Source organism: Pinus tabuliformis, chromosome 8 (genome assembly GCF_031772625.1).
Source record: "Pinus tabuliformis cultivar Carrire ecotype Pingquan chromosome 8, CPIR1, whole genome shotgun sequence".
NCBI classification, from domain to species: domain Eukaryota; kingdom Viridiplantae; phylum Streptophyta; class Pinopsida; order Pinales; family Pinaceae; genus Pinus; species Pinus tabuliformis.
The window spans coordinates 550,034,017-550,049,494 of NC_142294.1; the positions used below are offsets into that span (position 1 = coordinate 550,034,017).

General features: G+C 33.2%; 1 protein-coding gene across 1 annotated transcript; it reads right to left on the reverse strand.

Annotated features, from left to right (window-relative positions):
• Nucleotides 1-8,467: 8,467 nt before the first annotated feature.
• Nucleotides 8,468-9,208, reverse strand: LOC149236618 (uncharacterized). The gene has a single exon (XM_089368977.1). The coding sequence runs from the start codon at nt 9,206-9,208 to the stop codon at nt 8,468-8,470; it is 741 nt and encodes a 246-aa protein (XP_089225103.1).
• Between the last annotated feature and the right edge of the window lie 6,270 nt (nt 9,209-15,478).

Below are 15,478 nucleotides of genomic sequence, written 5' to 3' on the forward strand. Positions count from 1 at the left end.
GAACGTACCACTTGGCAGATTCGCCAGAGGATATTAGCGAGTCAACCTGCCACATAGACCTGCATAGTCAACGCCACGTCAGTAGTATGGAGTATTGACTGGGTTGTCATTTTTTTGTAAAAAACCGCATGTTTGGGAAAGTGAACAGAACATGATTCTCGGAGCATATGGTGTCTATTTCACGCGAAATGAGTTGCGTTGTATTCAGGATGATGAGCACTACGTGGTCGTTCAAGTTCCACTCCCATATAAAAACTTTGAATTTTAACCTAAATTTTGAGCACCTGATCATCCTTGGATGGGGAATTAAATTTTGCATCCAACGAGTACTCCTACTAGAAATTTGAATAAAACCTTAGGGAGATAAGTTGAAAATACAAGTTGAAAAAGTAGTTATTATTTTATTATTTTTTAATATTTTTACTTTTTTACTCAAAAAATGGTGAATCATCCCCCATGGTTGACATCATCATCTTGAATCTTATTGGTTCTCATAAAATTTATTTTGGTTGTCCATTTTTCTTAAGAGACCCTTTTTATACCTCAAATTCCCCTAATGAATCCATTCCTTCATTAACAATGTTGAAATATAAATTGTCATAACATATAACAACATAATTCATAGTGCAACACATATGTAAACATATACACTTATTTATACAAGTTGAATCCCTAGTAACTGGGAGGGACTTCCACTTTCCACCCAACCATAGATTAGCTACATTGCAATATTTCTTGCAGGTGACCACCCTTGAGCCAAATTAAGAGTTTAAGGAGTTAAGTGTTCAAGGGAATTCACATTGATATAAGGAAACCATATCATACAGAAGTCCAAAGCACACAATGTCTCCTCTTTCTAACCAATAGTCCAAAGCACAAAATGTCTCCATTAGTTAAACACTACAAATATTCATAGCCCACAACATCTCCACCTGCTAAACAATACAGGATTCCAGAGCGCACAATATCTCCACCTATTAAACACCACATGAAAACCAAAGCACACCATGTCCCCACCTATTAGGCACCACTTGAAATCTAGATTACATAATGTTTCCACCTGTTAAACACCACAGGAAATCTAGGGCACTCACTATCTCCACCTTCTTTTCTTTTTTTCTACTTTGTGCCACATTCCTTAGCATACTCCCGCTCCTAGACATACGTTGTGCTCTCTTTACTTCTATTTATAAGCTCTCTCACATTTTCCTTTTACTCATTCAGGAGTATCCTCCATCTATATGTTTGTGCATACCAAAACCCCCATACTATTTGTCATATGTTTCCTTGTTGTTTCCGGCCCTCATCAACATTTTGCATGTTGAACACACCAACACGCCCTACAAGGAAAAAGGTGGTATGGGTTCATCCCTCTCTCAGAGAACCCTACTCAACCTCCATTCCTAGTGTGTAGAACATTAAACTCAATTAGGGAGCTGGTAGTATAATAAATGAAGTAGCTTCAGTTTAATGACTTCCTAGGCAATTCTTACTCCTCATACCTCTAAATACATGTCCACTCCTCCAACCTAGTGTAACATACCCAGGTTAAAGTTTCATGTAATAAAAGATAATAAAGGAAAAATAATAAGACCAAGGTCATGGGACATGTATTCCAAGCTAAATGTTGGGAAAACACTATAGTGGGCATCACTTTTGGTTTATTTATGGTTATAGAAATTGGTAAAGGAATTGGAAAAGGAAAAGGGGTAATAAATGACATTTATTTATGAAAATAAAGGAAAATAGGAGAAAAGGAAGGTGAAGAGGCACAAATTTGCATGCAAGGAAATTAGAGGAAAAATGAAGGAAAATGAAGAAAAATGAGACATCAATAATAAAAAGGCTTCAAAGAAACAATTCACAGCTTTTGTTTGTTTAACTTTTGTGAGTTTTAGCTTGGATCATTTGAGAAAGAGAGAAAGAGAACTCCAAGAGGAGAAATCAAGCAAGCCAGCAAAGGAAGGAGAAGGGAAGCAAAGGACATAAAAGGACAAGCAAAGGAAAGTGAATGAAAACCAAGGAGAAGGTTGGATCAATAGCTTCAATAAGAGGATTTTGTATCTAATAGGTTGCATGTGTAATTTCTTAGATGAGGTGTGAATGCACGATACATGAATTTGTTTATTTGGTTCATTTTTGGTCATTGTCATGGGTTTTGCCTGGTTTGATAATGGTTTCAGCCTTGCCTTGTAATTTCCTAGATAACCATGGTGTGATGGTATTCTTTTTTTGTTCAGCTTTGGATTTCCATAAGGTTTTGGAACCGAGTGAGGTGGTCTCAAGAAAATTCTCAAGGGTTGGGGGTGGAGACGGTTTTCTCTAGGAAGCCCTTAACAGGTGGGTGGAGATAGGAAAATTTCTCATGGTAAGTCAAAGAAATTATGAGGCATCCAAGCTTGGTTTGGTTTTGTGATCTCGGGACTGGTTTAGGTGAGATAACGGTAGTTTGAGTGTGGAGGTGGTTTAACCTCTGAAGTCTTCGGTTGATTATGTTTTGGTTTATCCCATGAGATCCCACATTCATGCTTGGAATATGGAACGAGGGTGATTGGCTGAAAAAAAGATTTGGTTCAGGCCAATCTATAGTCAAATGGTACATGGAAGTCCCTGAGTTGGTTGGATTTTGCATATGTTAATAAGAGCTATTTTCCTATTGTGCACTATGATCACTTGTACTTGTTATTATGTTGATTTGATGGATGATTTGCCATGGGTAATATTATGATTATATGTTGGTTATAAGCATGGTTCTTTGATGTGCTCTAGTTATGGATCTTGTTCATGATTTGATAAGTATTTGAATGGTTAATGAATGCATGGGCTAACAAGTGTTGTTGCAACTACTTGAGAGGGAATTAAACCTTTTTGGTGATTCTCCGATGAAGTTAAGAGATTTATGATCAGATATGCATTCATGACCTGTATCTTACATGCTTACCATATATTTGACAAAATTTCTAATGTGTACTAGACAATCACTACAACAAAACACACAAATAATGCCTAAAATAGTGTCGAACTTCAATGTTTTTTAGTTAACAAATTGGACACCTTTCCCAGCACAAAAATGGGTGCAATTTGGCACCGTAAATTGCTCTAGAAATAACATCATAAATTGTGCACGGAACATCACTGAAAAAATAATGCCTAAAATATTGTCTGGAGTTGAGGCGAAAGTGGCGTCGAAAATAACGTCATAAGTAGCACTATGAATAATAATGTCAATAGTGTCATAAAGAGCACCCAAAATATTGCCTGGAATTGCGCCAAAATTAATTGCGTAGTAGTACCAGAAATAATATTGGAAATAACACCTGGAATAGTGTCATGTTAGCGCCCGAAATAACGCGAGGATTTTCTTCCAATTTGGCTCCTGATTTGGCTTCTAGTTTAACATCTTTTTTTTCTTCCAGTTTTGCTTCTAGTGTGGCTTCCAATTTCTCTTCCAATTTTGCTTCCAGTGTGGCTTCCAATTTCTCTTCTAGTTTTGCTTCTAGTGTGGCTTCCAATTTTGCTTCCATTTTTACTTGTAGTGTAGCTTCCAGTTTTGCTTCTTGTGTGGCTTCCAATTTTGTTTCTAGTTTTTCGTCTAGTGTGGCTTCCAATTTTGCTTTCAGTTTTGCTCCTAGTGTGGCTTCAAATTTTGCTTCTAATGTGGCTTCCAATTTTTCTTCTAGTGTGGTTTCCAATTTTTCTTCTAGTGCGGCTTCCAATTTTGCGTCCAATTTTGCTTCTAGTGTGGCTTCTAATTTTTCTTCCAATGTTGCTTCTTTTTTTGCTTCCAAGTGTCAAAAATAGTGCCAGTTTTAGTGTTATGTTTAGCGCCAAGATATATGTCCAGTTTGGATTTTGATTTGGCTTCTAGTTTTGCTTCTAGTGTGGCTTCCAATTTTTCTTCCAATTTGGCTTCCATTGTTGCTTCTTTTTTTGCTTCCAAAAAATGATTATTGTTTTGCATACAGTATGTTTTATTTCAATTTAATTAGTTAAATATATCATGTTTGTTAAATAAGCTATATGATTATACATCATCTGAATGCATTTGAAATATTTTATAGGATAACATTTACAAAGAATTTTTAGGAAAACATATATCCATATAAATTAACATCATTATAATTATTAAATCTCCATCAAAATAGAATCTACATCTAGTATATATAAAATACCAAATAATTATTGCAACATGATCATCATATATAATTAAAACAAGTGAGTCAAATATCTATAATTTAAGTGAATTTGACAACATCCATCATGAGTAGTAAATCAAAACCATCATACGTAATAAATATGCATCCAAATCATCAACCACTTTCAACATATAAAAATTGAGAAGTCAATATTGACAAGATCATCGTCATATATGTCTTTGGAGATGTGAGTTCATGCCCCCATCCAACATAGTCACTTGAGGTAATTTTAGTGATGCAAAAGGAAATTTGTACACAATAGGGTTTCGCAAAATTGATCATCATCAAATGACCCTCCATGCTTATTAAATAGAGATCATGGACCAATCGAGTGTTAAGTCATGGATCAATAGTCATTAGTATCGAGAAGAAAATCACCCATCAAGTCACTATATGTCTAAAGCATATTGTGATTGCCAGATTATAGTGCAACTAATGCATACTAAAAAAATGCCCTAAGAAGCACACTTTTACCTAAAGATAGATTAAGCCAAGTTGATTTTAACTAATTCCTAAGTGTCTAAATATCCTAAAACTTAGGTCGTTTTTTCACTCCATGTTATGTTTTGGATCAAGTTTTCATTTCTATACTTATCCAATCATGGGTCAAAACTAACAAGTTTGTGTTACAGGGTAAGCCACCAGAGTAACACATTACATGTTTGGACATTCATAAATGCAAAGTAATTTTAATTCTTAACAATGGGAAACCAAATGTTGTTGTATTCATATTACAAGCAATGATGTCACATGAATACATGAGACAAACACAAGTTCAAGTGAATAAAAACACTTTTCATAAATAGAGTACCAGGAAAATGATGAAATGTACTACCATTAAGCTTTAGAGCATAAAGTTGTTTCCATTATGTTTTTGTTTCACTTGAACTTTAAAATTATTGTTATTCAAAATTATTTATTTGATAAAATTGATGTTTATTCAATTCTAATAGTTAGTCATCTTTCTTAAGAAAAAATTCTATTGTTAATTTTCTATAACTTCCTTTGCACTAATAAAAAAAGATTTGCTTAGCTATAATTTTAGCTTTGACTTCAAACACTAATGTTGTTTTCCTTAAAAAGAAAAAATATGATAATTTTTCCCAATATTATCTACACTTTTAAAAGAAATTTTCTCAGCAAAATGTCTATTTCATCTTTACTTTCCTTTTTTCTTTCCATTAAATCATTCTTCTTATACTCAGTAACTCCTAACTCCTATGATCATCCAAGTAAAAATAAAAGAATAACTAATAATGAATTATAATTAAAACACTACATAGCAATAACTAAAAGTATGTTATAGTTATCTAACTAAAAAATCATATAAGGATTTAATTAAAAGAAATGGTAACAATTACTCTTATTAAATAATGAAAACAAAACCTAAAGTAAATAAAGTTCAGACAAAATTGTTCTTCAACATAACTCAAAGCTATAAATAAAATAAATCTCAATGTAAAGATCAATATTTTATAAATATATATGTTTGATTTTGAAAATTAAATATTTATTGTTTAATGTTATTAAAGAAACTATTTTTCAAACATTTTATTGGACCATAATCTGAAGGCTTTATTGCATCCTTTGCACAATATAATGTCATGTGGATAATTGTCTTACATATTTTATGCCACAATTTATTAATATGGTTGCAATATTCATATATGATTTTAGTTATCTAGATAGTGATTTTTTATTCTAAACCAAGAGAGCCATAAAAAATTCCTTGAAAATAGCTCATACTCAAGTAAATAACATATTTCCCCTCAGTTAATTCCCACCATAATTTAAGCAAGCATTTGGATAAATAATGGATAGGAATAAGATGTAAATAAATATACTTGCTAAGAGTTATTTCCCACCATTATTTATATGGGAGTGAAATTGTAAATGCGTAGAGTTACTACCCACCAAAATTTATGTAAGCACTTGTGCCTAAGCAAGAAATTAATTTATCCACTTTACATCTAATTAATTTATCCACTTTGCATCTCAATTTATTAGTTATTGTCACGGAAAGGACCAATGTAAGTAATAATTTGTATGCAATTTTTACCAACATAATTTCTAACTTGAGCCATAAGGACTAAGCTTCCTTATAGTACTTGTTAGTGTGAAAATAAATTTAACTTATAAGGTGGGTACATGCATATACTATATATTTGCATCATCCATATGAATATAGGTGAAATGGTTTTTTTTTCTACCATCTTCTTTTGTTTCAATACATATTGTTAAGCCATGGTATTGGCCCATGGCATTGTAACAAAACATATTTACATATTAAGGGTCTCCATGGTGAATATGGGTAGTTAAAAGTCTTGTTACATGTGTTTTTTTAATGTATTTATATTTAACTCATATAAAAATTCTATTAATAATAATAATAAAGTTTATATATATATATATAGATATATATATATAAAATGTGAGATGTATTATTAAGTATGTATTTTAATACTTATTATGGATTGATGCCTATATATATAACAGGCATATAACATATACATGATACAAAACAAAACGATTGACCAAAATCCATATTGCCATCAATTTTAAATATTTTCATAATGTTTTATTATATTGTAATAATGTATGTACTAATTATAGAATAAATGTTTCTCTCTCTCCACATACACACACATATATATATTGAACAACCACATCGCAACATACACTTTTTTTTCTCTTTCTATATATATCTAATGGAAAACTCCCCTTGGAAATCCAACATTTCCCATTAGTAAGCATGTGACACTATCATGGATTAGCCAAATACACTAATTCTTCAAATTATTAGTTCTCGATAAATTCATAGGTGTACTGACACATAACTAACTAATTGAATATATTGATGAAATTCATTTGAGTTAATTATCTATTTTACAAATATTTTTAAAAATATAAATCAAATTATATAGATAAAATAAATATAATTATAATTAAGTTGAAAGACATCTATACTTTTTTAATAAATGTAAATCCAGTTTAATTCTAATTCTATCAAATTCAATTGTGCAAAATTCTTTTTTATTTTTAACTCATAAAATTTTCACCTCTACAAATTTGATTTGCTTTAACATCTATTAAAGTATATTTCAATTTCTTATTTAATAATCAATATAAAAACTTTCTTGGCTCAATAATTAACATTAATTATATATATATATATATATATAAATAACACATTTACTTAAAATATCATAATTGTAAAAATTAAATTGATATATTTTTTTAAATATTAATCATACCTTAATACTTATTCTTTTCAGAAATGAAAAGTCACAGTACAATCATAATTTCTTAATTAATATTATTTTATTTAAAATTAATAATAAAATATATTTTTATTATTAATATATTAAAAATATTATAATACTTAAAATATATATACATAATGTGTGAATATTTTTTTTTTATATAATATTAATTGTGATTTTTAAACTTAATCTAAGTTTATGAATCCCAATGATACCATCCCATCCCTCTATGTGAGTAAAAAAGAAAATATATATATATATATATATATATATATATATAAAACCAGAAACTAACAATAAAGTTTTAAAAAATTAGAATATATAATTTCCATAAAAGATAAAATATATCGAAGCAAAAGGTTTAGAGCGTATATAGAAAAAAAATGCACCAATAAAGAAACATGGATATATATATATATATATATATATATCCACTGTGGTACCCCACACAGCTAAACTACTGGGCAGTGAGCACCCACACAAAGTTCAAGTTGCAAGACGTACTATTTTGAACTTACTTCGAATCATGCAGAGTTAAACATGCCCGCTCTGAGTAGGAATGACTATCCGCCAATAACGAGAGCAAAAAAGCGCAAAGGTATTCACAGGGAGGACTCAAATATCTAACTAAAATATCAGGAGGTGAGCTCTTTGCACGCCCCACGTATCAGTGAAAATGTCCAACCAGCGAAATGGCAGCTATGGAAAGTAATTCAGTAAAATCTCATGGCAGAGCATAACGAATATAGATTGCACAACAAAATTTTACATAATAATATCAGAAATTACTTTTTATTAGTACGTACATACAAATCCTGATTCAGGAAGAAATAATAATCCTTAGAACGAAGTCGCTGTATAATTATATAGCCTGTAACTAATTACAGGAGTATAACTGTGACAGTGCATTTGCAGTGTACACAAGAAAAAATACTATCAAATCAAATTAGAACCAAAAGTAAATAAATTAGGCACATTCTGCCTAATTTATACAAATCAGAGGAGAAATCAGGGGAAGCTCCAGAGGCTGCAGAAATCCTGAGAATGATCGGGACCATAACTCTCATCCACCCAATTGGACAATGGAGTCAGATCAGACGATAGCCATGCACAGCAGATCATCTCATCATCATACCCATAATTATCAACACTGCTGGGAGACTCTAACAGCTGCTCTAACCATGAATTCTCCTCCCTTACTGCACCCACATTGTCATTGCTGTTACCAGTACTGGGCATTGTTTCAGTACCAACAGCTGTTTTTACATTGGAGGCTAAAGAATCTTGAAGGCTTTGAGCAGCACAGCCAACGCCATTGGAGCCTGCAAGATCAAAAGTAGCACTAGGATCATAACCATAAGCAGCAGCAGCTGCAACTTTTTGTATAGACCTCGGAGACATCAATGGTGGCTGGCAGCTCTGGGGAAGATGAATAGTGGTGGCAGATTCTGGGAAATTGAGGGTAGCAGAGGAGCCCTTCAGACAGAGGACAGCTGCATCATAAGCTCTGGCAGCGGCCTCTGCAGTGGAATATGAGCCCAACCAGATCCTCGTCTTCTGATGGGGTGCCCTTATCTCAGAAACCCATGATCCCCAACTCCTCATCCGAATGCCTCTGTACTGACTCGGCTGCCTAGAGCCTCTGCTCCTCCTTTTACTAGAAACTTGGCATTCTCTGCGTTCTGAGTGCTGTTGCGATCCGACCAACACCTTCTGGTGGCACTCTGATTCTTTACTTCTGCAAACCATTGGGCTTCTCTGGAAAATAACTATGAATTCCCTTAATATCAAAATGTATACTATAATCACATAAGGATATTGAATGTATTGAATTTTATGCCCACCCAAACAATAATAATACTAAAGCGAAAGTAATGGGATATGGGGCCGGTATGATGGATAAGATCTGGGAAAGCTGAATTGGGTGTGTACTGTTTTACGATTATGGAGTACGCATCTCTCTCTATATATATATATGTAACGGCGAATATATTCCTGGGTCGGAGGCAGCTTCCTCTTTCACTAATATTAGTAGGTTGATGTTCAGCTGTTGGGAAGTGTATGTAGTGCGGGGATGCAAAAATACAGCTGAGCTGTGAGCTGTTAGCGTCTGTCAAACCGCGTCGTTCCTTTTAATGTTTACGCGGTGAAAATTGTCTGCGTAGACTTTCTTCCCTCTTATGTTGCATTCTCACTTGAGAAAAATAATTCGACAGAATAATAAATGTGGTATAAGCTGGCATTCATAAGGCGTTGTCTACTGAGTGGCATTTATGAGGCGTTGTCTACTGAGTGGTAAATTTACCTTGGGTTAAAAATGTGGAAATCTAGTCCTTTTTTTAAGGCGTTGAGTGGTAAACTTACCTTGGGTTAAAAAATGTGGAAATCTAGTCTTTTTTTTAATGAATTCGATAGATAAAAAATTGTTTGAATTTTGTTGTTTTTTTACTATAGAAATAGATTCAGTTCTATAAAAAATTCTTGGGTTCAAAATTTTGAAACTTGACAATTTTAATCTAGATTTTCCAAAATTTCTACCTAATTTTATCAAAATTTTACCAAAAATTCTAATATTTTCTAAACAAATTTGAAACCTCATTAAACTACAGTCATGAATTTGATTATGTATAATTTTTTATTATTTTCCTGAAAAATATTATTTATATTATTTTATCAAATAATGTAAGTTAAGTGAATTTTTTATTTCTCTATTATAATCAAAATCATGATTACCAAATTCGTATGTTAGTTCACTAATTTGTTCATTTGCACGTGTAAAATGCTAATGCCACTACTCAGCTCAACACATATAGATAGGAACGTGTATAGAAAAACAAAACGAAATAGAAATAATCTTGAAGTTGGAACAATTCTCATTTTCCAATTTTACTAGTTTTTTTGGGTTTTTTAGTATGAAAAAATGTTGATATTAAAAGTGAATAATCAATATATTTGTTTACAAATAGTAGTTTTATCAAATGATATCATCTAGATATGAGTTTTAGCTAGAAGGTTTCATGCCATATCTATATAAGACCTCCATATTGCGTGAAAAAAATAAACAGTTATAACAGTATATATGTTCATCATCCATAACTAAAACAACATTTATGTTGCTCCAAATATAATAAGGAAAATCAAAATTTCGAGAGACAAAAACACTTGCAAACATAGTAAGGGCAGCAAGATCAAGATAGTAGACCCCCATCAGGGAAGGGAAGGAACCCAAACTTTGTTCAATGATGACATCATACTAGCCAGAGCCCTTGCATGGAACTTCATTGCTGCTACAGAACTCCGCCCCACGTCCAAACAACTCTTCTGTGTTTTGTCCCTCTGACTTCCTTGCCATCTCCATCACCGCCCCTCGTGGGCCCGCCCTTCTGATTTCATATTTTCTCGAAGTTCCTTACCGTCCATGTCTCCCTGGGCTCCGTACAAGATGCAGTGCAGTACCTTCCTTGACCGTACACTACATAGTAGCTGGAATGTGAGTTCACAGTGCCCACTAGTAACTACAGTCGCTCTGTTGAGCTGTTGCCTCTGGTTTCAATGGGATGCTAATCAAGTGGGTTGATTTCTCATTGGGTTTATTTCAGTGTCAGTATGATATGATGTGTAATTTTGTTTATTTTTAAAGTTGAAATTTTGTTATATTAGTTTAAATAAAAATTAAATAATTATACAAAATATTTAATGTCTATTCATAAAATAATTTACACTTGACAAATTAAATCTTTATTTAAAATAAATAATTATATTATTTTTAAAATTAATAATATAAAATTAAAATAAATTTATTTAATATCCAGTCCATTTCAAGTACATAGCTGGCTAGCATGTTTTCTTATAAACATTTTTTGAGACTTCTTTTTGAAAAATCTTTGGGATTTATATTACCATGTGTTTTGAATTGAATAGCAACTAAGTGAAAGGATCCCTCAACATGATTATAATTTGTTATATTAATTTAATTAAAAATTATATAATTATATAAAATATTTAATGTCGCTTCATAAAACAATTTACATGTGAAAAAATTAAATATTTATTTAAAATTAATTAATTATATTATTTTTGAAATTAATAATATAAAATTAAAATAAATTTATTTAATATCCAATACATTTCAAGTACATAGCTAGCTAGCATGTCCTCCTTTATGAACTTCCTTGAGAATTCCCTTTGAAAGATCCTTGGGATTTATACTACCATGTGCTTTGAATTGAATAGCAACTAAGTGAAGAGATCCCTCAACGTGGTTATAATTATTATTATAGTTATATTACTTTCCACTACCACGTGCTTTGAATTCCATAACAACTAGATGGAGGGATTCCTCAAAACGGTTATGGCAGCCCCATTAAGGTTTTAAGGTTAGATTCATATAATTGATAGTTAAAGTCAATACATAACGATTATTTATTTGCTTTCATGATTGGATATTAATTAATAAATTTTGTTTTGACCATCAAATCCAAGAGAAACCAATGTGACATAATTGATAATATTTCACCATAAAATGAATGTGATTTAAAATAATCTAAGATGTATATAATGTTCTGCATGTGAAATAGAATCTAAAGAAACACATTGTAATAATTTTAGGTTTTATTGTACGTATTTATTTATTTTTGACAGTTTGGTGATTTGATTAAGGTAAGGGGTTTTTCTTTCACATGGGCTTCCCTATTTACCACGCTTTGCAAACCTTATTTCTTGGTTTCCCATCGAGTGTTAGCAGTGTGAAGGGTATTAGAGAATTTGCATCTTATTTTTTCATCATTGGTCGTAAATTAACTTTTTAGATTCATTGTGATCTTAATAGAATTATTATTGGGGTTTATACTTGATACCTGAGAGGAGTATACTAGCAAGGCATTGTTGTTATGGAAAATTTGAAGTGTAAAAAAACTTGTGAAGGGTTTATATTTTGAATTCCATGCTAAATGTTTAGAGGAATTTAGAGAACTTGTTACTTGATTTCCTTTTTTGTAAAATCATTATGACTATTATGTGTTTTCATTTACTATGTGGCGCTTTGTTTGTTGTTACTTGTTTACCAAATTTGACTTTATTCTTTGAGGGAATTTTATTTAAATTTACCTTGTTTATTGACTTGTGTTATGATGATGAAACTTATACTCTGTGATTATTATGAAGTGTTCTTAATTTGACACAATGGTGGTTTTCAATGAATTTTATTTAAATGTTTATGTAAACTTGGATGGATAAAATATACATTGATATGACGTAATTGAGATTACGATATTGTGTGATTATGGTACATTGAAGTTGTAACAACCCTGGTGAAAATTCCATGTAATAAACGTTAAAAACAATAACCACAGTTAACTGTGACACTTATTCCAAGCTGAATGTTGAGCAAGACATCCTAGGGGGTGTTCATTTGGTTGTTTATGGCCAAGGAAATTGGCAAAGGCAAAGGCTAAGGCATTAAAAGGCATTTTGGCACAATTATTTATGAAAATAATGGAAATTAGAAGAAAAAGGAGATGAAAGGTCACAAGTTGCAAGTGAGGAGGAAAATGAAGGAAAATAATGGAAAATGAAGAAAATAGTGGCCTCATTCATAAAAAGGCTTATGAGGATCAGTGGGTAACCTTTTGTTAGTTTAGCTTTGGAGCTCTCTCATTATTCTCTCTCTCTCATACTCTTGGATACTTGGAGTTTTCTTGGAGCACTCTTGGAGGGTGTAAGTTACTTGGATTCTTGGAGCAAGAAGGCAAAGGAAGAGCAGGAAGGTGTAAGAAGGCATCGGCATCAGCTACTACATCAAATTTGCTTGCAGGTACCGACTTGCATGTATGATTTCTTCACTAGTTTGGAGATGCATGGCATATGCATGTGGATTCTTGGTCATCATATGTCATTGGCATGGACGATTACCTGGATTGACAGTGGATTGCATAACCTTGCCATTTCCTGGATAGCCATGGTGATTGTGGGTTATTTTCATTGTTTTGTTTTGGTTGGTTCTCATGTTTCCTTAGTTTGGGTTGAGTTATTAATTCTTGGAGCCTTGGTTGGACAAATGCTTTGGAGCCCTATAACAACTTGGGTTGAGTTACTAGTCCTAGGGCCTTGGTTGGAAAAACGCTCTAAAGACCTAGGTGGGTTGAGTTGCTAGTCCTGGAGCCTTAGTTGGACAAATTCTCTAGAGCCCGACGAGAGTTGTGGGTTGAGTTACTAGTCCTGGAACCTTGTTTGGAACAAACGCTCTAGAGCCCTAAATGGCCAGGATGGAGACCAATTTGATGATGGTTTTGGTTATGTCTGACCATGAGGTGGAATCAATGTTTGATGGGTTGAGGTAGATGGCCTCTACCCTAAATGAGTTTTGATTGATGTGTTCTATGAGATCCCACATTCATGCTTGGAATATGGCACGGGGGTGAATGGTTGAAGAGAGATATGGCTCAGCCATTCTACAGTCGGGTGGAACGTGGTAATCCCATCTTCGGTTGGTTCATTGCATTCATTGATGAGAAATCCATTTCCTTTATTTTCATGTGTTAAAGGTATTGATGTATTTATGGATTTGATGGCTGATATGTTTATTGTATTTTTGTTCTTATTATGCTGGTTATATGCACATTTTATGACAACATCTATGCATGGCTCTCTGCATGTTTTTAGTTGTATGTGAATGGATAATGTGCCTATGACCTAATAGATGATAATGTAGCAAATGGCATGATGGAACAGTGGTTCATAGCGATTTTGAGATAAGTATGAGATCCCTACACTTAACCCTGTTATTTACACCTGTAGATTACATGTCGATGATATGTTTGACGAAATTCCTGTCATGGCTAGTAGGGGTCCAGTCAAGGTCTTGAACAAGTATTTTCTTTAATGTTGTCATTTCCATGTTAAATTACTGATCTGAAGAGATGATTCAATTTTGGGTAGTGACCTGGGCTCTGGGCCTGCAAAAGTGGCTAAAATCCTGGAGTCATTGGCACCACATTGACAATTTTGGTCCACAATCGTTGGTAGGCAGGCTGGTGAGAGTAACTTTAGGTTGCAAGTCGCTCCCTTTCCCATAGCATGAGAGCGACTATGGCCCAAGAGACCTAAAACAATAGTGGGACCCAGGGACAGGTTGTCTGAGTGGCTGACTTGTCTTATGAGGGTTCTGTTGATGATGTTGGATGTTTGTATGGTTTGTTTCCGTCGGTTCCACTTCCTTAATGTGATTTAGGAGGTCGAATCATATCATAGTGGCCTCTCATCGCATGTTTACCCTGGCTGTCCGATTTCTTGGGTATATGTGGGAGAAGGGTGTTATAGAGTGGTATCAGAGCATGGTACACCCCTCGAACTGGATGGACTACGTGTTGGTCATTCATGTGTGTCTCTTACACTTATATACTTATTACAATGTCGTGATGTCATATTAGGGTTGTAGTATGATTATCATGGAGTAATGGTTATTGTCATGCATGAGGTCATAACATGCATTGTTGATATGGCCTTGCATTGATGACTGGATCCTAGTTAGAGTGTTGTTTATGTGTTGATACATTTATTGGTGTATGTCTATATGCTGTTATTACTATGTTATACATCTATCACGTTGATTTGGCGATCTTGCTGACAAGTATCCTCCACGAGCTATACTAAGGTACGTTGGTTTGTTGTGATTTGGTTTATCTGACATATTATGCCTTACAGGAAGAGATAAGGAATTGTAACGTAGATAATGAAAGAATCATACAATCACATGAAAAGTTAGCAGAGGTGAATGCAGTAATACTTCAGAGCTTGTCGGATTTGCAGTGACAAGGATCGCTCTGGATCAGTGATGAACAAGAGGACAAAACTAATGGGGCATATGGCAGCAAGCCTCGTAGTAGACATAGGTCGAATAGATCTGACACCATCCGAGAAGGTATATTTTTGGAAACTCTGGAGAGGAGAAGGGATAGACACATGTATGATTCTAGTTATGATTCATATAGGCACTATTATCATCATCGGTATCATCCTGAA

Bases quoted from the DNA above. Each gene is read 5' to 3' on its own strand.
- LOC149236618 (XM_089368977.1), bottom strand. From the start codon at position 9,208: ATGGTTTGCAGAAGTAAAGAATCAGAGTGCCACCAGAAGGTGTTGGTC.